We start from the raw sequence: 27461 nt of genomic DNA, 5'->3' as shown, positions 1-27461 counted from the left end.
CTGCTGCTGTCTGTGAGGCATGAAGAAGAGAAGGAGCAGGAGTCTCTACATGTTATCATCAGGTACACACACTCACACACACTCACACACACACACACTCAGACACACACACACACACTCACACACACACACTCACACACACACACACACACACACACACACACACTCACACACACACACACACACACACACACACACACAAACATGCGTCTTTTCTTCGATTGATTAATTGATTAGTTGTTTGGGCTCTAAAATGTTCGATCAGTGTTTCGACAGTGTTGCTTGTTTTATCCACAAAGATATTCAGTTTACATTTATCAAACTGACTGATTCATGATCAATTTAATAGTTGACAGATGATCGATTCATCATTGCAGACATACAGACTGTATATTGTACAGTTTATATATTTATTTATCTGGATATACTTTTTTGATTTCTTCCTTTAGTCTATTTTTTTTTACGTAATTTGTTTGATTTATTTTTATTCTGATATAAATATAGTGTGTGATGTGGACGAGACTGCAGCTGCATTTCATTATGAAATCCTCTGTTGAAAGATGAAAATGAAGCTTATTCTCGGACCCTGCGTGAGGCTCAGTACCGCGGCCGGCCCACGACTCACAATCGTCTCTGAATTAATAGATTTCAGACCGAAGCTTCAAAGATTTAAACATCAGATGTTTTCAGAGAGTGAAGAAGGAAGTGACTAAAAATAACGAGATAAAAACGTCGTCTGTGAACCTGAGTCATGTCAGACAGTTTCATCAGCAGTGATGGTTGTTTAAAAATAAAGACAACAACTCCCATGATCCCACACTTCATCATGATGTCATCACACTATACTGAGAGACCCCGAGGAACATAAATTTCGCAGTGAGGGGAACAGCAGGAAACCCCAGCAGGGTGGGTGCGTTCATTAAAAACCTAATTACCTGCACAGGTGCATGTGTTTACTTGATGGTTCTTCGTACAGGTGTGACGTTCTGCCTCTGAACAGGCTCAGAGCCGCTGCTTCTGTTCACAGTGCAGACGCTCACAGACCAGCAGAAATAAATAAATGATAACATATGATATGATAAAAATAGACGATTGTGCTCGCTTGTGTTTCCACCTGCTCCGACCGACTCACTGCCAAAGACACGCACACAAGCTGTGATCGAGTTCTTCCATTTTTTAAATGTGCGTCTGGGACTGAGACGGTGACAAGCAAGATAGTGAGGGTAAGAGATGAGCTCAGCACAGGAATCATTTTGAGGTAATATTTTACAAAAACAACGTTGTTTCTATAATTGAATCTGGCAGGAAACACGCTGCAGAGTTAACTAAGATACAGACAATCAGCGTGGTGCAAGATGGAGCCAGCAGACAAACCTGGGTGTGTTTAATGGACCAGCACCACTGAGAGACCACACACACACACACACCCTCCACACACACACACAGCCACACACACACACACACACACACACACACACACACACACACACACACACACACACACACAGCCACACACACACACACACACACACACAGCCTCACACACACACACACACACACACACACACACACACACACACACACACACACACACACACACACACACACACACACAGCGAGCCCTGGCAGAAGCCCTGAGGCCAGAAAATACTTCAAATAAAGGACTGGAGACATTAAGCTGATGAAATGCTGCAACATGCTGCTTTTGTTTTTCTTCTTTCTGTTTTTCTTTAAAAACCTGTGTCCACAGTGTCAGTTATTTCTTTGGACCTGTTTGAGACACCTTTCTGCTCGATGCCCGTCTGGTTCTGGTCTCTGCGTCTCTGAGCTTTTGTCTCTTCTGTCCCTTCAGGTGTCGGTTGAAAAGCGTCTACCACAGATTGTCACTGACCGAGCTGCCTGAAATCCCCAGTGTACCAGAGCTAGCCAAGGTAAACACACACACACACTCACACACACACACACACACACACACACACACTGACACACACACACACACTCACACAAAAGCAAGGCTGGAGAATAAAGCAGTATTTAAATATGACGTCAGAACAGTTGTGGTTCGTTCATGTTTAACCTCGACTTTATCTCGAGCGTTTAGTTCAGAGCATTTCACTCGCTCTTCGTCCGGTCCCTCACCTGCGACCAGTTTACCTTTGTTTTCAAAACCCGCTGACAGACACTGAACACACACATGATGTTTGGACCAAAGAAATGAGGAGCTTCAGTCATCAAATTCATAAGAAACGCTAAGAAAAAGTAGAGCTGCCTCATCTCTAGTTTGTCTTTGTTGTTTGTTCAGTCACCAGAACTACATGTTGGCATTGTACGTTTCTGCAAACCACAGATATGTCAAATGTGTACGTTTCATACGTTTCATATCACCAGACGGCTGCCAAGAGAGACGGCAGCTCAACATTTCTAAGCATGTCTGTGGCGACATTCATTAAGCTTAATGAAATGTAAAGTTGCATTGTATCTGTGGTCTGCGAAACGTAAATTGTCAACATTTCTTCCGGCTGTTTGTTTCCATATGAGTGAAAACATTTTTATAATTGTGTTTTTGTTCCTGCTGAAGCTGCTGTGTGACGAAGCAGCAGGTCTGAGGTTCAGTCCCGTCCTCTACCCAAAGGTGAGCTCAGAGACACAACACACAACCGACCACCTCCGATTTATTCTGCTGAACGACTGAAGAGATCACGTTGGACTGATGTTATCAAACCTGTCTGTCTGTCCGTGTGTGTGTGTGTGTGTGTGTGTGTGTGTGTGTGTGTGTGTGTGTGTGTGTGTGTGTCATCAGGCGTCTCAGCTGATAGTAAACTACGATGAGCATGAAGTCAACAACACCTTCAAGTTTGGGGTCATTTACCAGAGCTTTGGACAGGTACCGACTCACATCTCCAGTCTGTACGTGGCCGACTGTGTGTGCAGGTTTTTCAGATGAAGATCAGAGATGTTTGATTTGATATTAAAATGATTTCAAATCCCCGTCTTTTGTTTTGTAACATGAGAAGTATTTGTTTGTATGAGAAGAAGCTCCTCGTGTCCCAGTTTGTTTCCCTGTGTGATGGATATGATCACGTTGTGGCTGCGTGTTGTCACGTGTCCGTCAGGCGTCTGAGGAGGAGCTGTTCAGGAACAACGAGGAGACGCCGGCCTTCAGCCAGTTCCTGCAGCTGCTGGGAGACACAGTGGAGCTGCAGGACTTCAAGGGGTGAGGACTGAGACAACAGACCTGTTCACAGCAGCCATTTTGACGTTAAACAGTCGGGTAAACACACTTGCTAACAAGTGTCTAACTGAGACTACAGAGGTTGTCGGGGACATTAAACGTCCTCACAGCGAACACGGAGACTTGTCTCCTCACTAGTCCGTCTTTACAGGCCCACTTTAGTTACACACTGTTCTCACTCTGACTTTACAACTTGTACATTGATCAGTTTATAGAAAACATGGACAGTAATTGTGTAGTAAGACGCTCAGTGGTGGAGACGTTTAAGTCATGTGACCGTGATGTCGTCTGTTTGTAGCCTAGCATTAGCTTTTTACTGCTACACATTTAATTTACACTTCAAACATCACAGAGTGGAGTTCATCTGTGGAGATTATCTGGATGAACAGAACCTGGAAGGATCAGAAACAGATTATTTTCTGTAATAATCCAAAAAACACTTCAATAATCCCACAGAGGAACCAGAGCGATGCAAACTTCAGTCAGATACAAACATACGTCATCTCTCCACCGCTCTATATTCACAATAACGTGTTTTAAACAAGCAGCGAATAGAAAACACAGCTCTTTCTATGTGCGATGATACAAACTGTAAAATTGTGGATAATATTAAAAAATCATGTTCAAAGCATCAGGAAGAAGTAGGTCGTGTTTGCAGATGACATCCAGTCAGATTTAGATTTCTCAGCTGACCTCGCAGTCGTCATGTTTGGACTGAAAGGAGAGCAGCAGCTTCTCCGCTCCCTCATTTCATTTTGGGGAATGTAAATGATGTAACAGGACGACCGAGTTCAGTATTTTCTGTTACAACAGAACGAAACTTGTGAACTGTTAAAACAAAATTGGGTTTTGATGGACAGAAGTCCTCCAGCAGGGAGACAGAAAGAAAGAAATCCTCTGGAAAGACTCAGAGCAGACTGAAATCTAAAAAAAGTTAAATAAACCAGGTAAATCCTGTCTTCCCTCGCTCTGTGCAGGTTTCGTGGGGGTCTGGATGTGTCCCACGGTCAGACGGGTTCTCAGTCCGTCTACACCGTCCACAGACAGCAGGAGATCATGTTCCACGTCTCCACCAAGCTGCCCTTCACTGAGGGAGACACACAGCAGGTGGGCAGCACGAGCATCGATACAACCATCAGGAGAGAGATCATACATGACTCAGCATAACTCAGCATAACAGCATTATGCTGCAAAACAGACGACACTGTGACACCATGTGGGTCAGCATGACTCAGCATAACACAGCATGAAAAACAGCATGGATGACATTATTGTGACATGATTAAAGCATTACATATTTAACATTGAGCAGAACATGAGAGGATGACAGTAATGTGGTGTGACTTTAACGAGTCATGTCCAAGTGAACTGACGAGAACCAAGAGGACACGATGAGACTTTGTGACAGAAGACAGCCGACGCCTCAGAACAGAAACATCATTTCAGCATCATCGTTTGGTCTGTAGCCAACACTGATGTTAGCCTGTTGAAAAACCTTCGTCTGTTGGAGAAGCTAACACGCTTAATCTGTTGTTGGCCTGATGGGGAAGCTAACATAAACATTAGCCTGTTAGCTTGGACCCTGTATTAACAGGTTTATATCCTGTCCTTCACCCACATGATTAATGACTCATCAAAGCTAAAACCCTTTTTTTCTTGTGTGATATAGCGAACTAGCTAGCCTGAGACATCCGTTGCCATGGATACAGGGAGTCTCGTGTGTATTGTAAACACAAGACAAACAGTTAGGACATTTTTCTGTAATGAGGCTCCGGGACGTCACATGACACGTTGTAACACGTCACGTTTTCCTTCAGCTCCAGAGGAAACGTCACATAGGAAATGACATCGTGGCGCTGGTGTTCCAGGAAGAGGCCACGCCGTTCGTCCCCGACATGATCGCCTCCAACTTCCTGCACGCCTTCATCCTGGTGCAGGTGGAGGAGCCGTGCTCGGACAACACCTCCTACAAGGTACAGCTGACAGCAAAGCACTGAAGTTTAGTGCTAACGTTGGCTCACCAGTAAAATGTGACTGTTGTGACTGACAGGTGTCCGTCACAGCACGAGAAGACGTACCTCCGTTTGGCCCGCCCCTCCCGAATCCAGCCGTTTTTAGGAAGGTGAGAGGAAGTGGAGGTTTGTCTGTAGAGTCATGAAGTACTAATAAAGTGTTTATATTTGACTTATTTTGTGTGTTCAGGGTCCAGAGTTCAGAGAGTTTCTTCTCACTAAACTCATCAACGCAGAGCTGGCCTGTTACAAGAGCGACCGCTTCGCCCGCCTGGAGGTAAAAACACCTGAAAAAGACACGCGAGTAGAAACACAGTGTTACAAGTGTTTGTACAAATAAAGGTTAAAATATGTACAAGTCCTGTTCAACATTATTGGCATTAAAATGTACTTGAAGTAACATAATGCAACTTTTTTAAATGTAGATATTTTATTGCAACAGGGACAAAAGATCTTGGATGCACAGAAAGTAAAGTGATCCTGTAAAGGTGTGGAGACAAAAGTACCATATTTCTCTCTGAATGTGTGTGTGTGTGTGTGTGCGTGTGTGTGTGTGTGCGTGTGTGTGTGTGTAGGAGCGAACTCGGGCCGCCCTGCTGGACAGCCTCCATGATGAGCTGCAGACACGCTCCCAGTGCATGCTGGGATTGACATCAGGTCTCGAGGAGGAGGGGCGAGCTGAGAACGGACACGCCCACGGAGGTCTGCTGGAGTCCATCAAGGTGTGTGAGTGTGTGTGTGTGTGTGTGTGTGTGTGTGTGTGTGTGTAATATACATGATAGACAGCGGCTCAGCCGGTGTGACTCCAGAAGTCATAAATACTTTATTGATCCTGAGGGAAATTTAACCTCCTGTTTCTTATATGACTCATAAACACACAGCAGGATATAAGAGGAGTCTCAGGATGTTAACACAGCTCAGAGAGAGACAAATGTAATCACATTACTCTAACTACTAATGCGTCTGCTGGTAACACTTCCTCTCTCTCTTTCTCTCTGTCAGAGGGCGATGCGAGGACGGAGCGTCTCCATGGAGACCATGTCGCGGGGCGGGGCCGGTCTGCCCACCAGCCTCAGTGGGGGGGGGCTGGCACACATCAGCGCTGAGGTGAGCAGAGGTCAGAGGTCACCGAGGAGGAGAGAGGACTTCATCTTTTACTCACCTGCTGCTGTGTTCTGTGTTTCAGTATAACGTCAAATCTCCGGTGAAGAGGCGCTCAGGGATTTTCCCTCGTCTGCTGAGTGTCGACAGTCAAACAGAGAGACACAACCAGAGGAGGTAACAGACAGACACACAGACAGACACACAGACAGACACACAGAGACGCTAACAGTTTCCACCTGCTTCCAGTCTTTGTGCTAAGCTAAGCTTTGTTCTTCTTCAGTCTCCTCAGTGAGCAGAGGAGCTTTGACAGCTGCCACCCGACACTGGAGGTGAGGTCAGAGCTGCCGTCCAATCCCAGCTCTCCAGAGGCGGGACAACGGGACAGGTGTGAGACTGAACCGGGCTTTGTTTCTTTTGTTGTTTGTTTGTTTGTTTGTTTGTTTGTTTGTTCATTCATTCCTTCGTTCGTTCCTTCCTTTCTCACCTTCTCTCTCAGCAGCTGCTGATTTGCAGATCCCCTCATGTTTGTTCGACCTCGTGGAGTTTTAGTTAAAAACACTGAATGAAAATATGAATGTAGTTATAAAAAGGACTAAATGAAACATACTAAAGACTAAAGCTGGATTTTTGGTCGGGCACTCGACACATTTGATGAGTTTTGCTCGACAGAAATTAAAAATCTGCACAACATTTTTAGTTTAAAGCTCCTGTTGGTAAGAAAGGTGATTTTTGAGTCTCATTCCCAACTCGTCAGTACTGACACGTTGGGATGGCGTTTGACCCGAAGCGAAGTTTCCGTTGTCTCTATGGTGAAGAGAACCTTTCCTCCAGTAGCTAACATAACTACATGAAAGGAAAGTGTTGAGAGATGAAAATATTCATTTCCGTCATGCGACACTCAACAAAAGTATCAAACGGACGACCATAAATCTACAGTGGGACATGAGGGACAGTCAGGAACATAAAACCAAAAAGGTGATAGCACATGAGGTCCACACATCCAGAGAGAATCCAGTCTGGTGTTATTAAAGTGTTTGACTTGTTATCTGCAGGATCCACATGAAGAAGGAGAGCAGTAAGATCTCCAGATCGACGTCCAGCACCTGCAGCTTCAGCGTCCCTGCTGACGAGTCTCACCTGGTGAGTCGGACACAACACGAACTACAACAGAAGAAGAGACGACGCATTTTAATAGTTTGTGATATTAGTAACGTGTCCTCGCTCTCCCTCTCTGTGTGTCTGTAGCTCGCCCAGGCTGTGACGGTAGAAGGTCAAAGTTCAAGTCCGCTCATCGTCTGTCGCAGCCCAACAGGTTCACTTCCTGCTTCATTTATCAATATTACATGATGACATGTTTAAACGGCACCAGTTTAACCCCCTTGTTCCCCCTCACTGTGCTGTTAATAGCTAATTCTCCTGAGTTCCCACCGACTTTGCTTCGAGTTCGAGTGTAAATAAACGCAGTTGGGACAAATTAATAGAAGAGATTATCGTGGATGAACGGGTGGAACGCAGGACTTTCACTCCAGAGACCTGTGAAGTCAAAAGTTGATTTAGATTAATGACTTTTAGACTTTCTGACATATTAATTTAATTTTTTTCCATTTTCAGCCGCAGGTGGAGAAGTTTGGGTATTAAAACTACTTGGTTTGATTCAAGAAAGGTCGCAGATTTGTGTTAAAATAGACTCTTTCACGAGGTTTACCTCGTTAGAAAGGCTTTCCGGGAGTCACAAGGACGAGTTGAGCTAATCGCAGCACTGTAGGGTGGTACAGTACCAGGTGGTGCTGTCTGAAGTGTTTAAAGATCCAGAAAAAATCAAAGAACGACTTAAAAATCACAGCTGATTTTCATGATTTCACAATAATTAGGTAGGTGATTGTACTTTAATTCTCGTCTGATCCTCTTCTGCTGTTCGCTTCACTACACTGATCTCAGGTTCGAGTCAGAGCTGTGCAGGTTTCACAGTCCAAAGTCCGAGTTGTTCAGCCTGAATTCAACATGGCCGCCGCTCTGATGTTTGTTGCGTCTTTTTGTTCATGTCAGAATAAACTGTACGTTTTTTTCTTCTTCTTTCAGAGTTGAAGAATAAAAACTCTCCCAGGTCGAACCTCAAGTTTCGTTTTGATAAGCTGAGTCACTCGGCTGCAGTAAGTCTGAGTGTTTACGTCCCGTCATGCAGCTGAACTCTTCCTTTATACTCAGTGTTGTATCTGTGTGAAGAGGCTCAGGTGATGATGTTTGTGTTCAGCTCAGATTCTCATTAATCTTCATGTTTCAGGCAGATTAACAGCTCTGATGCTTTCTGACTGATTCTTCTCTGTGTCTGCAGCAGGGCCACTAAACTGTGAGGACAGCAGTGGGAGGTGTGTACAGTATCATGTCTGTGTCTTGTATATATATAAATATATATGTATATACATAAATATTATGAGATGTTTAAAAATCTGTTAAAATGCTGTTAGAAAAACAACAAACACTGCTGCAGCTTGTTGGAAACACTGCAGGTTTTTAATATCCAACTTCTGACGCCCCATTTTTAGTCTTTTATTCTCTGAATGTTGTTATTTTACTGTCAGACTGAATCAGTTCAGTGATCGTTGTGCACTCAGCAGCAGAGTTCAGCCTCTTTGGTCCCTGGGTTTCGTCTCTCAGGCTGCAAACATTTTGCTTTTTCTGCTCCCTGAAAGAAAAATCCTGCAGACACGACTCGGGGCTGAAAGAGACGCTGCGAAATTAGTTTACAATATTTTTATCTACAGTTATTACTATCAGTAAAATGTTACAATTAAACATCAGTCAAATGTAATTATTTATTGTATTTATTTAGCTTCAAGCTAAATAGCATCTGTAGTCCACTGGCAGGTCAGAGCAGAGAAACGGCACCACGAGGGCTCGTTTATGATCCATCGGACCGCATCCTTTCAGAAAATGTGCAGAAATGAAGATCAGGAGAGCGAAGTGTAGCGACAGAAGGCTGCGTCCTAACGTTCAGCCTTAACAGAGTAAAAACGATGTACAGAGTCAGACAAAAAAGAGACGCTGCACAGCAAGAGGGAATATCAGTCGACAGGTTCGGACTCATATTGAGGATGTTATCAGGATCTACCGAACAAAGAGCAAAGCACAGAGCACTTTATATTAGATGTGCAAATTATTTGAAGTAGAATTAGATTATTTAGGAACGGAGAGGTTAATGTAGCACAAAGTGTTTTTGTTTGTTTGTTTTATCTCTGGAAAGCAAATTGAATCTACGAATAAATAAATAAAGTGCTGAGCCGACGTCCGTGAGAGCTGCTGCAGATGTTCAGCAGAGGACGAACCTGACGAACCTCCGAGAAACAAAATCCAAATTTAAAAACACTTAAAGCTTCTCTGCTGACGCGAGTTCAGAGCTCAGCTGCGTCACACAGAAGGAAGAAAAACTGAAAGCTGAAGTTTAGAGCTTAATGTTTTATTTTTCTCTTCTCTCACTTTTTATTTTCTAAGATCACGACGAGGAGGTTCAGACAAACATCAGCCTCCACACACCGAGGAGGAGGAGGAGGAAGAGGAGGAGGAGGAGGAGGAGGAGGAAGAGGGGGAGGAGGAGGAGGATGAAGAGGAGGAGGAGGAGGAGGAGGAGGAAGAGGGGGAGGAAGAGGAGGAGGAGGAGGAGGAGGAAGAGGAGGAGGAGGACTTTAATGTGAACAAACTGATGAAGATAAAAAGGGAAAAACAACACTTCAACATTCCTCCTTCACTGCTGCAGACCTGCAGGACTGTGTGCACGCCAACACACACGCACACACACACATGCACACACACACACACACACACACACACACACACATGCACACACACACACACACACACTGGGGCTGAAGCTTTTACATTGAGGCAGATTAATTAAAATTAAAGGGCCACTTCACTCATTTTACATGTGACAGGTTGTTTACGGGTCACGTCTCAGTCTGCGGGAACAGAAAGTTACTCTGATGATGTCACTGTGATGTCATCAGGGGGCTGGACTTCAGAACTAACACTGTAACATTAACGTCACATTACTGATGACTCATCATCATCAGGCTCGGTGCCCCGTGTCGCTGTTTTGTGGTGTATCATCGAGGCTGTCATCGTCTGGAGGTGGGCGTGGTTTCATCTGACCTGGACATGTGGTGGAGACGAGGTGGAGACGAGGTGGAGACGAGGTGGAGACGTGGTCGGGGGTTCGGTGCTGATCCGTGAAGTGTTCGGGTTGTTCAGTTTACATGCTGGTGATCCCACAAACAATCAGTCGTTTTTAAAATCCTCATTTATTTGTGGATCAGAACCAGATTCATGTCACATCGTTCATATGTTGGACTGTCAGAACATCGTGACTCTGCTCTGGTTAAAGGCTCATTCCACCAGTTTGACACATTAGAGCGTGTTTACAGGTGAGTTCTGCTGCACATGTGAGAAAAAGTAGCATGAAGCCTTTTGTGTCTCCAGATGAAGCTGCGTGTCATCTGATAAACTGCCTCCAGTGATGTCACTCAGTGGCTCTGTTGCATTGTGGGTAATGCAGGCGGCAGGTTTTGAGGAGGAGGAAGAATGTGTGGAATAAAAAGTTGAAATCTGGTCCATTTGTTTTGAAACTGTCCACAATGAGTCCAACAGTGTTAAAGCAGATGAAAAACCTGCTGCCTACATTACCCACAATGCAACTCAGACACTAGCCCTTTTCAGACAGAAATGCAATATCACCGCAACGCTGGCTCGCCTGTCCGCCGCCTTCGTTTATTCACACTGAACCGAGCAGCGTCACACATACAGTCGTTCTCCAACAGCTGTTAACACACGAGTGTAAAACTGGTGGATTTACCCTTTAAACGACAGCAACATGGTCCTAAAATCATCATTTTAGTAACTAGTAACTACAGTTATTAAATAAATGTAGTGGAGTGGACGTGTAAAGTAATTGTACTTAGTTACATTCCAACGCTGCATTTGAAACAATCGTTTTTACTCAGACAGGAAGTTAAAGAAAGTCTGCGGACACACGAGCTCCTCCGATCCTGTCTGTGGTGAACGTTCTCCTTCATGTTGTTCTGATCCGACCGACCGTCTGCTGAATGTTGTATATCCATTATTTTCTCTGCATTCGTCCCAGAACCAGAACACGTCTGTACGTTTACTCGTCAGTCACATTTTAAATCATCACAGCTGAGACTCTAACAACAGTTTGTCTCTTTCATCACAGCCGAGTGTCAAACCTGCAGCAGGTTTTATACCAGAGATCAGAAATATCGACATAAACACCAAAATATGAGGATTATCAGGAGGAACAGGTTGGACCGGCGCCGTGCTGAAAGTGACGACTGTTCGACTGCAAAAAGAAGAAGCTTCACTGCCGTTTGATGCAAAAACCGACAGGAAACAGATGTTTATTTTGCACTAAGATGACACAAAGCTCTGTGGATGTAAAATACTACCGTGAATATTAAATATGTAAAGAACACTGACTCAACATTAAATCTACTGTCAACGTCTTGATGCACTGAAAGCACAAATCTGTCCCTCCTCCCCTCGCTCCGATTTCAGGTGTACATTTCTGTGTTGACATTTTTGCACAATAAGAGTAAATAATTTATTTTGAAAGGGGACGAAGGAGGAAGTAGCATAAGTACAAAGATGTCGCTGTGTGTTTTTAATGTTGGATGAAATGATGGAAAAATGAGATTTCTGTGATTCTGACATGAAAATCTGATAAAAGTTTCTGCAGGACGGCATTTTTCTACTGTGTGTGTGTGTGTTTGTGCGCGTGTGTGTGTGCGTGTGTGTGTGTGTGTGTGTGTGTGTGTGTGTGTGTGTGCGTGTTAACTGATTCATTTTCCTGATAAATTTATTTCTACATTAATAAATTCAAAAAAGTAAAACTCAAAATTTCAAGTTGAAACATTTCAATAAAATTTTAAATAAGATTAAAAACATAGTTCTTTAAGTTTTGCGTTTCAGTTTGTCAAAGTTAGACTTTTTATTTTGTTTCTATGGTTTTGATTTGTGATTATTTTTATTTTGTCGTTAGTGAAACGGATCCGTCATCACAAGAAACCAGGGGCCGTATTCCTAAAGACTCTCAGTGCAGAGTTGCTCCTAGTGGCCAAAGGAAATTCTCAGAATCATGATGTTTTCTTATAATTTCCCCTAAAAGTGAAGAGTAGATCCCAGTAAAGATAAAAGCTATTCCTAAAGAGTCCCAGCTCTTAAGAGAGCTCCTCAGGTGAGATCTGTTAAGAGCAGGGAAGAGGACTTTTCAGCAGCTCAGGAGTTCCCTGAGCAGAGGACAAAATGGCGGACGGGAGAGACAGGAGAGATATTCTCCAAACACTGGATGACAGTGAGTTAATGAAACGCTACAGATTGGATCGTGCAGGAATCATGTTTGTGGTTGATCTCATTAGAGATGCACTTCTTCAACCCAACGACACAGTGCAATACCACCCGAAATGAAAGCCAGCCAACACTGCTTCTTATAGGCCGGTCAGCAATCACAGACATCGATGAAAGCTGAACCAATTTACCCTCGTTAATACCAAATTGAGTTGAAATGTTGAAAGTGCAAAAATGACCAGCATGGCAATTAATATAAGCAAATAAATAAAACTATCACTGTGTGAATACTGTGCAAGTGGGCCTAAGTCTTCACACATTTTGTAGGATAATTTTAAAGTATAGCTTACTATTCATTTAACAGATATTTTCCTTTATATGAAATATTATTTATTATTACACAGTCTGCATAAGATTAGATTCTATGATTAAGTTTATCAATTTGAGGGTCCAACCTTTGCCCATTATCACCAAAAGTATATTTTTTATCCAGCTTTTAGGATCAACCAATCACAGCTTTTGAAATGATGACTCATACCTAGCAACGGGTCGACCACACCTCCTCACTAAGAGAGAGTTTCTGTCCATTCCTCACTCAGAGTTCTGAGAATGTTCCTGAATCACTCCTGAGCTCAGACTCCCTGCTAGGAATGTTTAGGTTAAGTTAGGAGCTCTGAGAGGATTCTCACAATCTTTAGGAATACGGGCCCAGGTGACTCGGAGAAGTCGGGTCACGCAGGTAATCAGGTGTGTTTCATGAAAATCCACTTTTACAGTTCAGCAATAAGTGACCTGAGATGTTACAGCATAGAAGAAGAAAATTAGTGCTGCGACTCATTAATGTCATTACTGAATGACCTGCCAAATATCATCTCGATTAATTAACTAATCGTCCGTAAAATAGCTGATAAATGTCAAAAAACATTTTCCTGGAGCCCGAAGTGACGTCTTCAAATGTCAAACCAAGAGTCCAAAACCCAAAGATTCATTTACTGTCAGAAATGACAAAGAAAAGCTGCAAATCGTCACATTTAAGAAGCTGGAGAGAGACGATGTTTGATGGTTTGACTTGTGCTCCAGTTCGAACTGGGACTGTGATTGTGGTACAAGTGACAAGCAAGTCCCAAGTCATTGTTCTCAGGTAAGTCAGGTCCAGTCCTGAGCTTTGTTCAGGGCAGGTGAAGTAAGTCAGACCACAGAACTGCAGTCTCAGCAGTATCCGGTCTGAAAAGTATAAAAGGATTATAACAGAAGAGACACAACATCAGTTCCTGTCTGATAATATCATCTGTCAATTAATCCAACCCGTCCAAAAAGTGTGACGGTACTTTTAATATGTATGATGATCGCTGATATTCAGTGAAATCAAACAACAAACAACTCAGCTGGGCTCAGAAAAGCTCGTGAAAAAGATGAAAGTCACAATAAATCTGCTCATATTGACAACTGCAGTTCTGGTTCTGGTTCAGTTCTGTGAGCTGCTGATACACAGGAGCAGCTCTACAGTGTTTCAGTCAGGAGACGACGTCACTAACGACGCTGTCGTCTTTATAATGACGTCTCAGTCTGATGTTTCATTAGTTTGATGAAAACATGTCAATATTTTGTCAATTTGAGCAGATTTATTGTGATGTTCGACTTGTTTTCGAGCTTTTCTGAGCCCAGTTGGATAGACATTACATGGACATAGACATTCAACTGCACCTATATTACAGACTTTACAGTAAACACACGGAGAAGAGGCTACAGCGGTATTAGCATTTTAGCTCAATAGCTCCCAGGTCATGTGATGAATTGACTCAAAATCAGTGTGGGATCATGTAACTACACTGGCTGCATGAGATACGCCTCTTGTTTTTACATTTTACATCTCTAAATATTTTTATAAATTTTTATATGCAAATATTAGCATTTTAGCTCAATAGCTTCTCCATAGCTTTAAACACAGTATCTCTGCTTCAAATATCCCGCATTTTTATTTTGAAAACAGGAAGTCGGTACACGCTGTCGCCGTTTTCTCGTGTGTTTACTGTAAAGTTTGTAATACGGGTGCACTTGAAATGTTGGAGTGGCTCGTGAATGTCTGTCGAATATCCAACTTAAAACTAACTTCACTGAAGTTTTTTTTTTTTTTTTTCAACTTTTAGGATTTAAATCCAGATTAATCTTCAGTGTCACCTTCAACAAGCAGCCACAGAGGAGCTCAACCCACTTTAATCTACTGTACGTGTCCTAACTGAGGCTGAGTGGCGGGAAATGTTCTTTACTTCATGGACGGACAGAAGACATGGGACAGAAGAGACAGCAGGATTACAGAAAGTAATGGAGTATATCTGGCGAGTGTAACTGTACTCACATTCAACACAAGCAGTCATGTTGAGGTTAATGTACAATCAGTTAATAATCTGTATGTTTGGGGCGAATACACAACACAAAGCTCTGTATGTGTGGACACAGATGGCTTGTTAGCCTTAGCTAGCTTGTTAGCCTCCAACATCAACACAACCCAACACAGTTCAGAGGTCAACTCATTAAAAGAGTCAGTCTGAAATATCTAAACAGTCTCATTGTTTTTGCCAATTTCTGTTTTTTCAGATTTAATTTTAAAAGAAAGTCAGATATATATTTTCTCAAGTCTTTGTTTGCATGTTTAGTTGTGACCAATCAAAAAGTAACGTAAAGTAATCACGTTGCTTTACTTTACTATTATGATACTTCAGTTAGATTACTGACTACATGTTTTGACAGGTAATCTGTAACTGTATCAGAATACATTTTGAAAGTAACCCAACCCTGTTAGTTAGTCTATCAGTGCTTATCTTAAATGTTTGTGACATTTAGGTATACAGTAGAAAATATAATTAAATGTTGTCTGTGTTGGATTAAGTGGCATCTGTAGTGCTGAGGTTGCACATTGTAACCAACTGAACACCCCTCGCCTCACCCTCCCCAACAGCAACATGAGAGCACACTGTAGAGACGAGAGACATGGTGGAGGAGCTGCTCCCTCTGCAGATAAGACTCGTCCTTCAGTCACCAGAAACACAGTGATCAACCACAGGTGATCAGTCGCTAATGACATCATTATTATAAATATGTTTCATTAAGTCAATCCTGAGAGTTAAGACATGTTAGTGGCTCGTCGGCGCTCTCTGGTGGACAAACTCTGTAGTGGAGATTCTGTCTCTGCGTCTCTGCTGAAGTTTCCTCACTGATGTTCAGATCAACACCTCGTCTGCAAATCATGTGATGACGTCATAACTGTCACATGTTTATCAGCCACACTGATGAGTCGCTGGGCTCCAGTTCAGCTGCAACTCAAGATGATTTTCATTATCAGTTAATCTGCTGAATATCCCTCATTTTATTTAATTTATTTGTCCTTCATTTGATCTTTACATCTTTTTTATTATTGTATATTATGACAGACGTTTGTCAGTTATTGTTTTTATTGATCTATTTGCTCATGTTTTTGCTTCATACTCTTTATTGTTATTACCTTGATCAAGAGAATCATTTGCAAATTGATTAAAAATGAAAATCAGTGTCACTGATTTAAAATCTCTTATTATTGGCAACTTTATTCGTCATCTCTGCGCCTGTGGACACTTTCTCACAGCTTCATCTGAGCTGCTCTGTAATAAATACAAAACTCTACGTCAGGTCGTCAGTCATGTGATCGATTGAAGCCGTCTGTAGTTTAGAGGCGTATTGATTAATATGATTACGATCAAAACAAAATGCTGATCACCAGTTTTTTCATGCCAGCTGTCCGTGTCCAGCTTCTTAAATGTGAGGATTTGCTGCTTTTTTTGTCATTTATGACAATAAACATCTGACAACATCTGAAGACGTCACTTTGGCCTTTTGTGATGAGAAATTTCAAAAGTTTTTGACATTTTATAAACAAATAAATTAATGAATTAATGGTGACAATAATATGCAGATTAATCAATTAATTGTAATCGTATTTTTAATTATCATTATAGTTAATAATCAAACTACATTGCTCACACACTACACTACTCCTATTTCTGCCAATAATAATAAATATATAACATATAAAATAAGAAAAACTTAAGCATTGATAAGAAAAATATTCCCATAGTGAGTCATAATCTTGAGAAATTATGAGATAAAAGTGAAAATTTAAATAAACTTGATTTCAATTTTCACATTTTATCCCATAATTCTGACTTTTATAAGCTCGTAATTATTTATCTCATAATTGTGATCACAGATGAGGTTGTTGGTGACTTAAAGAACTCTGGGAAACTGAACATTTATCACAATTTTAACGATTTAAAAAAGAAATCATCAAGAAATTAATGGTGAAAAAAACCTGCAGAGTAATTGATAATAATTGATTAGTAATTAATAATAATAGTATTTTGAATCATTATAATTAATAACCAAACTACACCATCGATGATTTTGCTGTCTGTTGGACAAAAGAAGACATTTTAAGACGTCACTCTGGGAAACCGATTTTTTGACATTATTTAAATTTTGACATAAAATAAACAGATTAATCGAATTGAAAAAATAGTTCGTTGCAGCCGTATCCTAGTTATTCCTGGAGTCTTTCAGGTAAAACTCTAGAGGAAATTATTCTGCAGACGTGTAAAATAATTCACCAGCCAACTTTTTAATAATTATCTCATTTCATGACCAGCAGTGATGTCACCGGACGTGTGTGGCCCCGAAAGTTTCAATTTAAAAAAATGACAAACAGAAAAACACAGACGATGTGAGCGGACTCGTTCAGACTGTGTTTGTGTTCACACACAGACAGTCTGAAGGATGTTTCTCCATAAACTGACACAGAAGTTGATTAAAAAAAGTACCAAATGTCCCAAGTTTAAGATATTTACCATCAGAAAATAATCCAACACATCAGACACTCTTTGTCTCTTTTTGTTAGAGTCCGTTCATCAGTTCTGCTTTAAGAGGAAAAACACGAAGAGAAGTCATCATCACTCCGACCGGATCTTTTATCGATCCTCTCGCGTCTTCGTCCTCCGTCTTCCCGTCACTGTCCACAGGGAAGACGCGACTGAACATCCGGCGCTTCTCAGTAAAACGTAAAAACACACGTTTTGTAAATGAAGTTTTGAACTGGATTTGACATCGATGACAAAAAGCTCAAAGCGTTGGTCCCGAGCAGGGCATCGATCCGACCACCAGGGTTGAGGGTTCAGGTCTCAGAGGACACCGGGCCGACGATGACGAGGCCGACAGCGTCCGACACCTCCACAGTAACGTAGGAATGATTTATTGATCACATACAGAGCAGCTGTCTGCGAGCAGAGACTCTGACCAGGAAAACAACTGAGTAATGATTCACATCTGGAAGGTTTCTGTCTGTTTAGTATCAGCACAGATATTTAAAGGGGCAGTTCGCACCAAAATCAAAAATGCATATTCTTTCTCATCTGAGTCGCAAAGTTCAAAGAGCCAGAAAATACATTTGAACTCAGCAGCATGTTTCTTTACAGAAATCACGACCTGAAGACGATCAACAGGTTGTTGTGAGCAGTTTGATGGAGAAACTATTGTCTTTCTATCGACCTGCACACACAAACACATGGAAGCACATTTACTCCTGATGGAAGAGAAACTAAAGAAAGTGAACGTTCATATTAAAAAATAATATTCCCATGGTATGTCATCATAAGAGACATAAAGTCAGAATTGAGAAAAAAGTATTAATTTTTACATAAAAGTCAAAGTTATTGGATCCAGTTTAACTATTTATCTAATAATTATGACCTTTTGATCTCGTAATTTGGACGTATTATTTTGTAATGTAGACTTTTTATCTCTTTTTTTTCTCTCTTGATTATGACTTTATTTCTTTTAACCGTTAGAAAACGGATCACTGCGCAGAAGGAAGTGTGTATCTCCTCACGGACGAGAGGCTTTATGTCGGTGACAGCGGGATGTAAACATTAAAGTCCTCCTCAGCTGAGCGCCAACGTCAGCTCGCCTCTCGTCCATTAGTAGCTGCACGCCTCCTTCTGCTCAGTGATACGGAAAGAAAATAGTTCCTGCATGAAACTGCTCACAACGAGCTCCGTGGATTATCTTGAGTAAACGGGTCATGATTTCTGGAAAGAGACATTGCTGTTGAGTTTTTCAAAGCCCAGTGACACCGAGGTCCATTAGTGGACAGTAGTCAGACATCTCTTCAGCTGATATCTCCAACACTCTGCACACACAGCACTACAGGAGAGAGGAAAAACAAGTGTTTTTCATTTTGGGTTGAACTGTTCCTTAAATATATCGACAGCCTGGATGGATTATAAGATGAAGGGTCCACACTGACTCTCCCATCTGAGCCAAACCGCCTTTTAAAAAGGTGCAACAACAACCTACAACAACAGTTTATGTGATGAGAACAAAATATACGAGGCGTTTGCTGCATTTTGGGGTTTACAGTAATTATTTTTGGCCGCATTGTTTAATTTGTTCTTTGTGGTTGTTGTGTCTCTTTGAGGGACGCTGCACAGGTGAAGCTCAGTTCTCAGGTGTTAGTTAGAGTCTGACTGATCAAGAAGTGGGCCGGTATAACATCTTGTATACGTTATCTGATATTCACTGATAAGAAAACCCTTTTTTATTTTCTAGTAACTTACTGCAGGAAATACACTTGAAATTTATAATAATTGGATTCCAAGTGAAGTTTATTGTTTCAGTGCACGGATGCTGTTTTGGAGTTTGTTGTTTAACTGTAAAATCTTTGTCACAAGTGTCTGAGAACCACATCAGCTGATTGTCAGATTTGTATTTTTACTTGTTAATATCTGTATCGGCCCCAAAGCACAAGTATCAGTCGGGCTCTAGCTCTGTTACTGCAGCTGAACTTCATGAATTCATGCTGCTGCACCCGATCATAATGACACAGTTTGTTAATTTGTGCAGACGCTTGAATATTCAGAGACTCTGCTCAGAACATCTTCACTTGTTAACAGTCTCTTCAAACAGGGGCCCCTGACCCTCTGGGCCCCTGGACCTGTGCGTGTTGGGCCTCTTCAGTAATCCATCCACAGACCGCAGGTTCAAAATGAAACAATAAAAGAAAACCCTCCCGCTGGCCTCAGATCTGCCGTCTGCTCTCGCAGTTTTTGTCTGTTTCAGTTTCAGGCGTCCGAGTCGTCGCTGCTGTCGCGGCTGATCTCGATCTGCAGCGACGGCAGGTTGTCCAGCCGGCTCTTCTTCAACTTGTGGGTCTGACGCTCCTGTTTCTTTTTGATCATGGCGCCCCACATCTTCTGCAGCGTTGAGTCGTCTTCCTCCTCCACCTCTTCTTCCTCTTCTCCGTCGCCTCGTCTCCTCCTGCTGCTGCTGCTGCTGCCGGCGGCGTCGTTCCGGCTCGATGAGGGGGAGGATGAGGAGGAGAAGAGGCCCGCCGACCGGCTGCTCGATTTGCGCTCGTGATGTCCGGCACTGCTCTCGTCACCGGAGCCGAGTCTGCTCCACAGGCCGCCTGCAGACAGGAAGGTGAGTAACGGTCATATCACTATTACTGTGACAAAGTTTTAGATTTTAAAGCAACTTTATTCTGAATTTAAATAAACTTTAGCGACCTCTGGTGGTTCAATAAAAAAACCCACCATCATGCCTCTGATTTGTACCTGCAGTCAGACTTACCCTGACCCTTCAGACAGGATTCTAGATGTGGTGAATTAAACGCAAACTTTAATGTTTTAATGTTTTAAACGTTTGTGGAAATCAGGCGACCCCAAAATAAGCAGAGAGCAGACGGGAGGGAGAACAGAGGAGGAAAACAGGGAGGAGGCTGCTGAAGTTTCCTTTCTTACTTGTCTTTCTGTCTTTGGATGAGTTGGAGAAGAGGCCTCTGTTGTCCTGACTGGCCACGCCGAGTCTGCGATGCACGTCTCTGATTGGTTCTCTGGCTGGGGGCGTGTCTCTGGGGGAGACGGGGGAGGGGGACCGCCCTCTGTCCGGAGAGTAACGTCTTTTCCCCAAACGCTGCCGTACATCTACAAACAGAGTCGGTTCAGTTTCTGGATTTTTCTCACAGCAGAAACAATCAGAACATCCGGACTAACAGCACACCTGTCTTTCCACTGGCGGCCACCGGAGGGGGCTGTCTCTGCTGAGAGTGACCCGATCGTTTCTCCTCCAGCAGCTGGCGGACGTCCGTCACCTTGGTGGGCGACGCAGATTTGGGTCTGCTCTGTGATCCTGAACCCCCGATCCTGTTCCTGCTCACGAGAGAAAAAAACAAATCAACATGCTGATATTTTCTCTGCACAAGGTTCAATTAAGACTCTAAAACCTTTGTGAGACAACACGGGATTAAATTAGAAAAGGAACTTTGGATGAACGTGGTATGATTGTGACCGTCTCGTGCCTAAAGATTGTGCTAAGAAAGTGAGTCAAGTTACAGACGCAACATTTCCTTGACACTATTTTTCTTTTTTCCAGTGTAGAAGCAGGAAGCTCCATGTGAACAGTTCTCTTCTTGTATCACAAAATATGTTTTTCAAAGTAAAAAAACAAAAAAAAAACAGCAGTTATTTTGTGCAAACTGACCGGATGCTCTTCAGGTGAGTGTCCAGCTCGTCAGCGTACATCGTCATCTTCTTGCTCTTCTTCGGTGACGGCGTGGAGATCATCTTCAGCTCCAGGTCGTAGTCCATCTCGTCTGACTCCGACCATGGAGACGGGGAGCGCTCCGCCCGGCTGCGAAGCCCCGCCCCCAGCGAACGTGAGCTGCCGCCTCGCTCGCCTCTCTCCCGCTCTGCTCGCTCTTTGTACTCCACCACCCTGTCGTCTGAGTCCATGTCCTCATCGCCATCATCGTCCTCTTCTTCCTCCTCCTCTTCCTCCTTAATGGGCTCCTCGGGCAGGTTGACCAGGTCAGCTGAGGAGAGAAGAAGAGCAGCAGTTATTGATCAGGATCAGTGTGAATCCTTTAAAGCATCTGACGGAGTGTCTGAACTGTTGTGTTTGTACCGGAGTGTCGGTGTGTGTACGGAGGTGTGTGTCCCATGCTGTCTCCGATCAGAGGCTTCTTGCTCTTGATGACGTCTCTCTGGATCCGCCGGTTGTGATACCTCCTCTTCCTGAAGAGACGGACAACAAACATATGATTGTTAAAGAACTGACAAACATCTGAACGATCGGACTTCATCTGAGAATCTGACTCGTGGCGAGATGAAGAGATGATTATGTGAACATCATGTGAGGAGACAGGAGTCGCACTTTCGAATAAACTTAACTTCTTGTCACCGTTTAACAACTGAGCTTAGCTAACAAGTTTGGTAATTAATAGTTAGCGAGCCCATTAGTTTGGAGAGCTTTGTGTTCCTTAACAGGACCTTTTTATTGAACCAAAAGTGACAGATTGTTTCTCTCTACTGTCTGTTTTCTTCTCTAAGAGCCTTGTTTTTAAGACTGCTGCACCGTAACTCTGCCTCACTGTTCTGTAGTAAAAAGGTCTGAAGGTGAGATGGGGAGTCATTGTTGTTCCTCCTCCGAGGCGGCAGAGGAGGAGGTAACAACACTCTCCTTTTTCACTTTGTGTTCATCCAATAAAATCCAAGATGATCAAATATTACTGCTGATCAGTGTTCGAGTCTCACCAGGAGTTGCTGAGGATTCCCTTCATGCCTCCGTAGTTTGGGTTTCCGTACTTCATGTAGTATCTGCTGCGACGAGCGGCGCCCAACTCCTTCCTGTCATCTGGAGACAAACACAAAATGTTTGAATCAAACCTTTATTCATCCGTCTTTTCTTTACAGGTGCTGCTCCTCTGTCATTAGCTTAGCTGTGTGTGTGTGTGTGTGTGTGTGTGTGTGTGTCACCTAGTGTGGCGAAGCGCAGGAACAGTTTGTTTCCTTTGAAGGGTTTGATGGCCGGTCGCAGGTCGTTCCTCAGCAGAGACTCTCTCTCCGCCCCCGACAGATCGTCCATCTGAGACACACAGACCGACTGTCAGTTATTGGAGCTGATCAATCAACCTGATCAGATTGTGTTGGAGTTATCGGAGTTAACTCTACCTGACCGTCCTCCGCCTTGCTTTTCTGCTCCGCCTCTCCGTCACTGTCTTTCACCTCGATCTCCTCGCTGCTCTTCTTCGCCGTCTCTTCCTCGTCTTCGTCCACCTCGCCCTCTTCCTCTTCATCCTCATCGTCTGACCCTTGACCCCGATGACCTGCAAGTTGATAAAACAGACTTAATGTATTCTGCTTTTACCGGTCAGAACCTGCTGAGTGTACCTTTGAACACAGACTGACCTTTGCTCTGTTTGCCTGGCTGGTCGCTGCTCTCCGTCTCCGTGGTTACAGCCTCCGGGTCAGGTAGCCGGCTGCAGTTGACGAGGACTCGGACAGAAGTGTTGTCATCAAGCCAAACCACGTTACCTAGGAAACAAGCAGGCGGCGTTCAGACACACAGGAGCTGAGATTAAACTTTATATGTGAACTCCTGAAGGTTTCATATTCAGGCGCTACAGAGACGTCGCAGGTGATTCAAAAGCCCACGACCACAATCAAACAAAAAACACACATTTTAGTAGGTATATAGTACACGTATCCATAGCAACGTAGCTTGTACATGCTGAAGTGTTTCACTTTCAGACTGTGACCTGATTAAGTTAGCCTAATAGACCATATTCACACAGCGGCCATTCTCCTCTGACGTCACGCTCAGTGTGTGAAGCCTGACTGCTGTGATAACGTTATGCTGCGGGTTTCCAGCCTGCAAGTCGTATAAATGCAGAGAATCTGACAAATCAATGTCATTTCTCTACTTCCTGATTGATCGGCAACTGAAAAGACAATGATCCTGAAAATCTGGAGGAAAAATAACTCCAATGTGTCCAGTACGTGGTTAATCAACGTGTAAGTAAATACACGTATTAGATTGGACTCTGTGTGTGTGTGTGTGTGTGTGTGTGTGTGTGTGCTACTCACAGGATTGGTCATCGATCCACTCGATGTGTGCTGGAGGATATTCCTTAAAGTACCCAAAGACGTCCTGTGTGCTCATGTCGTCCACACCTGTTACATAGATTGCCTCCATACGCAGTCTGGGGATAGCTGAGCACCACAGAAGAAGACAACAGGTTCAACACACACAGAGTCAATACAAACAGGGTCCTGTAAACACCTGTAAACAAGCAGGTCTCTTACCTTTCTTCATGACCTCTTTATCGAGGTAAACGTTCCTCTGACTGGTGCTCTCCTCCCCGCAGAAATGGAAACGTCTCGCTCGCTTCTCTTTTTTCTCGATCGCCTCCTGATAAAAAACACACACACTTTTTTTTAGCACGCCTGCTGTACATTCAGCACTTTAACTCACACCTCTTCACAGCATCACGAGTGCTTGTGCTGTCAGTTTAAGGACTGAAGATCTGAGAGTTTAATGTGTCTCAAACTGATTTATTTAGACTTCCAGAACTTCAGCAGATGGCGGTGAAAATTGTGTGTTTCAATGCTTTGTCATTCTTCTTCTTCAGTGGTGTGATAGCTGAGTTTTTCATCCATTTTTTTGGTGCCTGCGTCTGTTTGTGAGCGCTGGTGTCGTACCTTTGAGTTGACATCGATCCCGGTGATGAACGCTCCGGCCTTGTTCTCGTATCGCCGGCTCGTATCCTGCAAAACAAAATCAGACAGCACAAACACCTTTCAGTGACACTTTTCAGGATTTCACTGGCTTTTCTTTCGGCTTGGAGTTGATCATTTTCAGAGTTCATCCTCACTCATCTGCATGTCGGTCTCTCTCTGACTCTGGGGGGCAAATATGTCACTAGAGCCCAATTATTAAGTTGACTAATATCAGAGTGAAACCATCTGTTAATAAATAAACACATTTAAGAGCTCTACAACTGTGTTTAAAATGTATTGGAGACGTTTAAGGCCTTATGTTTGACACAAAAACAACCAAACTCCTACTTAAAACAGCTATTTAATTCTAATCTGACAAAGTAAAATAGTGAGTACGCGTACCCTGTCAAACATAAGGCAGTTTAGCCAACAGACAATGGAAACCCGCATTAAAGCCTTTACATGATGTTATAATGTTCTGTCTGTTCACTGTCTGTTAGTAGGAAGATAATCAGACAAGCATCAACCGAGAAACTATGTATAAAAGTTAACAATATACAGCATCTGAAATGGGTGATTATAATTAGGCCGAACTGGTCATTAGCTGTACATCTATCATAATCGTCAACATCTTCAATAATTTTCAACAATCTGCTTTCTTTTGCCCTTAAAAAACATTTAACCTTCAGTTTATTTACTGGAATTTGGTGGCACGACCACTCGATCTGAGAAGCTAACAGCAACAAGTGACTGAAATAAACAAGCGGACACCAGCTGCTAAACAAAGGTGTCGTTCATTTAAACGAGTCCTTGTTAAAGGCAGCTAACTGTTGTTCATCGCTGTCTGTAACCTCACGGTGCTAACAACCAGCGTTAGCTCCCGCAGAGAGAGCCGGGAGTCGAAGTTACCCCACGCAGCCACTTCACGCGGTTCCGCCGGCCGCAAGAGACGCCAGCCCCCGGTCTGACAAGGCCTCGCCTGGACACTTACCGGCAGCAGCTCCTTCAGGGATCGGTTAACGGATATGTCCTCTGGCTCCAGCTCTCCCTCCTCCACCTCCATCGGTTCGGCTTCGCGGGCATCTCTGTCCGACTCCGAGTCAGAGTCCGATTCCGAGCGGTCTGAGCCGCTGTCTGATTTCACCGACACCCGTAAGCTGCGCACTGCCGCCATGGCGCTAGCTGCGAACAACGGCTGCTGCTGCGGCTGCGGCTGGTGTCGTCAACCCGGCAATGGTTCCCCGCGTCTTCTTCTTCGGTGGTGTTTTGGCGGTTACGTTACATCGGCGCATTAGCGCCACCTGGTGAGTGTTATAATTAGTCGTGTTCGGATCTGTTCTGCTTCAATATCAAGTCAAGATATTGTGTTAAATTATTACTTTGGTGAAATGTGGAAGTCAGTCAATAGTACGAGAGCACAAGTTTGATATCAAATGTAGGCCTACTTAAGTATAAAAAGTAATTTTCTGGCAATAAATGTACTTCAGTATCGAAAGTACGAGTAAAAGTGAAATGATACATATATTTATGTGTATATATGAACTGTATACTACAGGATGACCAATTATCAGAGCTGGTATTCAGCATTTTTTCTGATAAAATTTGTGTTTCTTTTAAATCTAATTCCTGATTAATATAAATTAATTTAAAAATGCTCTACTTTCACTTTGATGCAGCATGTCGTCTGCAAGGTAAGTAATAACTAAAGTTATTATAAAATGTAGCAGAGTAAAAGTACAATATTTACCTCCAAAATGTAGTGGAGTGGAAGTCTAAGCTTGCAGAAAATGGAAATACTCAAGTAAAGTGCAAGGACCTCAAAATTCCATCACTGTTCAATATAATACATAATATCTTTCATTTGTGTGTGACTTAATGTAATTGATGTTTGTATTTTATGTATCGTCTTTCTCTAATATATATCACATCACTGAATCTGTACAGAATTATCTGAAATTAGACGTTTGCTTTGAGTCTGAACAGTCTCATAATAATTTCAGGTTGTTTAGTGTACCAGCTGCTCTGCTCAGCTCTTTAACTCATGTTTGTTACGGACACAGAGCCTGTTTCAAGAGAAAATCATTCTCTCAGCTTCACAAAAATGTGAAACTTGTTCAGATTAACTGGATCCATGTGTGGCATAATTAACACAAGTTGACTGATTGGTGGGCTAACGCTCGACCATGTGCTTAAAGGAGGGAATATCATAATAAACAACATTTAGAGCTGAAACAATGTATTGATAATCAATTACTTGATTATAGGTTTTCCTTATTATACTCACATAGGCCCTCTTTTACTCTAGTAACACTTTGTGTGTTTGACTTTACATGTAGCAGAGCGTAAGGTATTTTGTATGAATACTTTTACATACTTCGGCCTGTACTGTAATTAAATGATCTGACTACTCCCTCTGCCTCTCCCTGTTGGATTGGAAGACAGTGATGCATCATCTCTCCACCCAGTCTGGTGTTTGGTTACTGTGTCTAATAATATCCCCGCAGTTAGTTTGGAGCCTTACATGGCAGCTGTAACACTGACGGGGTTAATTCTCAATAACAGATGATTCAGTCTTTATGAGAGACTCATTCCTGACAGAACGTGTCACATATACAGATTCTGTCGAAGCTATTTAGATATGAAATAATGTCAGCTCTCGTTTCTTTGTCAAAATCACACTTGAGTGTAAAATAAAAAATGACTTTTCCTTTGAGCACTTTAAATTTAATATATATTTTTGTTATTGTCTGAGTATGACAAAGAAGAACCAAACTGCCCGACATGTGAACATGATTCATTAGAATGGAATTTGTATTGAGAAGCAGCAGAAGCAGGAGTATGAATGTTGGAAATGTCGTAATCATCTTAAGAATGTAAATTATAGTGTAAGTTAATTGCTGGAAACTGCTGACTCAACTTTGTATGAAGAAGCAGCTGAGAGGAGACGATGGAGCCCTGAACATTTGGCCCCATACACACAAACATAAGAATCTGTGATTGTGAGTGGAAGAGAGTTAACAAAGCAGACACTGGAGGTTTGCTTATTTACATAAACACAAGATATATATTAGACTCGTTTAAGTTTTATATATAGTCCATCATAAGGTTGGGATGTATTTAAAATTATACAGTGTTGTTAAAAGTACCATAAAAATAGTACTTGAGTAAAAGTAAAGACAT

General features: G+C 42.7%; 2 protein-coding genes across 2 annotated transcripts; one reads left to right on the top strand and one right to left on the bottom strand.

The window, feature by feature from the left end:
- On the top strand, positions 1–9922 carry rap1gap2b (RAP1 GTPase activating protein 2b; the record flags this gene model as incomplete). The annotated part of the gene is made up of 18 exons (XM_084372976.1): positions 1–62; positions 1853–1931; positions 2579–2632; positions 2801–2884; positions 3114–3214; positions 4210–4339; positions 5050–5205; positions 5283–5354; positions 5435–5521; positions 5820–5966; positions 6247–6351; positions 6431–6522; positions 6629–6733; positions 7401–7488; positions 7594–7660; positions 8428–8498; positions 8681–8714; positions 9838–9922. Coding segments are annotated over 17 exons (1512 nt in total), but the record flags the coding sequence as incomplete, so codon positions are not given.
- Positions 9923–17331: 7409 nt separating this feature from the next.
- ncbp3 (nuclear cap binding subunit 3) lies at positions 17332–25538 on the bottom strand. Its single transcript, XM_084373322.1, has 13 exons — positions 25273–25538; positions 24264–24329; positions 23868–23973; positions 23649–23774; positions 22971–23096; positions 22734–22888; positions 22539–22647; positions 22317–22416; positions 21688–21797; positions 21265–21595; positions 20785–20933; positions 20526–20708; positions 17332–20191 (listed from the first exon to the last, which is right to left on the bottom strand). Exons 1-13 carry the CDS (start codon positions 25453–25455, stop codon positions 19845–19847), a joined length of 2091 nt encoding a protein of 696 aa, XP_084229448.1. The 5' UTR covers positions 25456–25538; the 3' UTR covers positions 17332–19844.
- Positions 25539–27461: the final 1923 nt, after the last annotated feature.

Source organism: Pagrus pagrus, assembly GCF_965226575.1.
Source record: "Pagrus pagrus genome assembly, chromosome: 14".
Taxonomy (NCBI): domain Eukaryota; kingdom Metazoa; phylum Chordata; class Actinopteri; order Spariformes; family Sparidae; genus Pagrus; species Pagrus pagrus.
The sequence above is the reverse complement of the archived record's forward strand: the minus strand, read 5'-3'. Positions and strand labels throughout refer to the sequence as shown.

Coding starts and splice junctions, on each gene's coding strand:
- ncbp3 (XM_084373322.1), bottom strand. CDS start 25,455: ATGGCGGCAGTGCGCAGCTTACGGGTGTCGGTGAAATCAGACAGCGGC. Junction 23,775..23,867: donor TAAAGAGGTCATGAAGAAAG/GTAAGAGACCTG, acceptor TGTGGTGCTCAG/CTATCCCCAGACTGCGTATG. Junction 20,192..20,525: donor ATCCAAAGACAGAAAGACAA/GTAAGAAAGGAA, acceptor TCCTGTCTGCAG/GCGGCCTGTGGAGCAGACTC.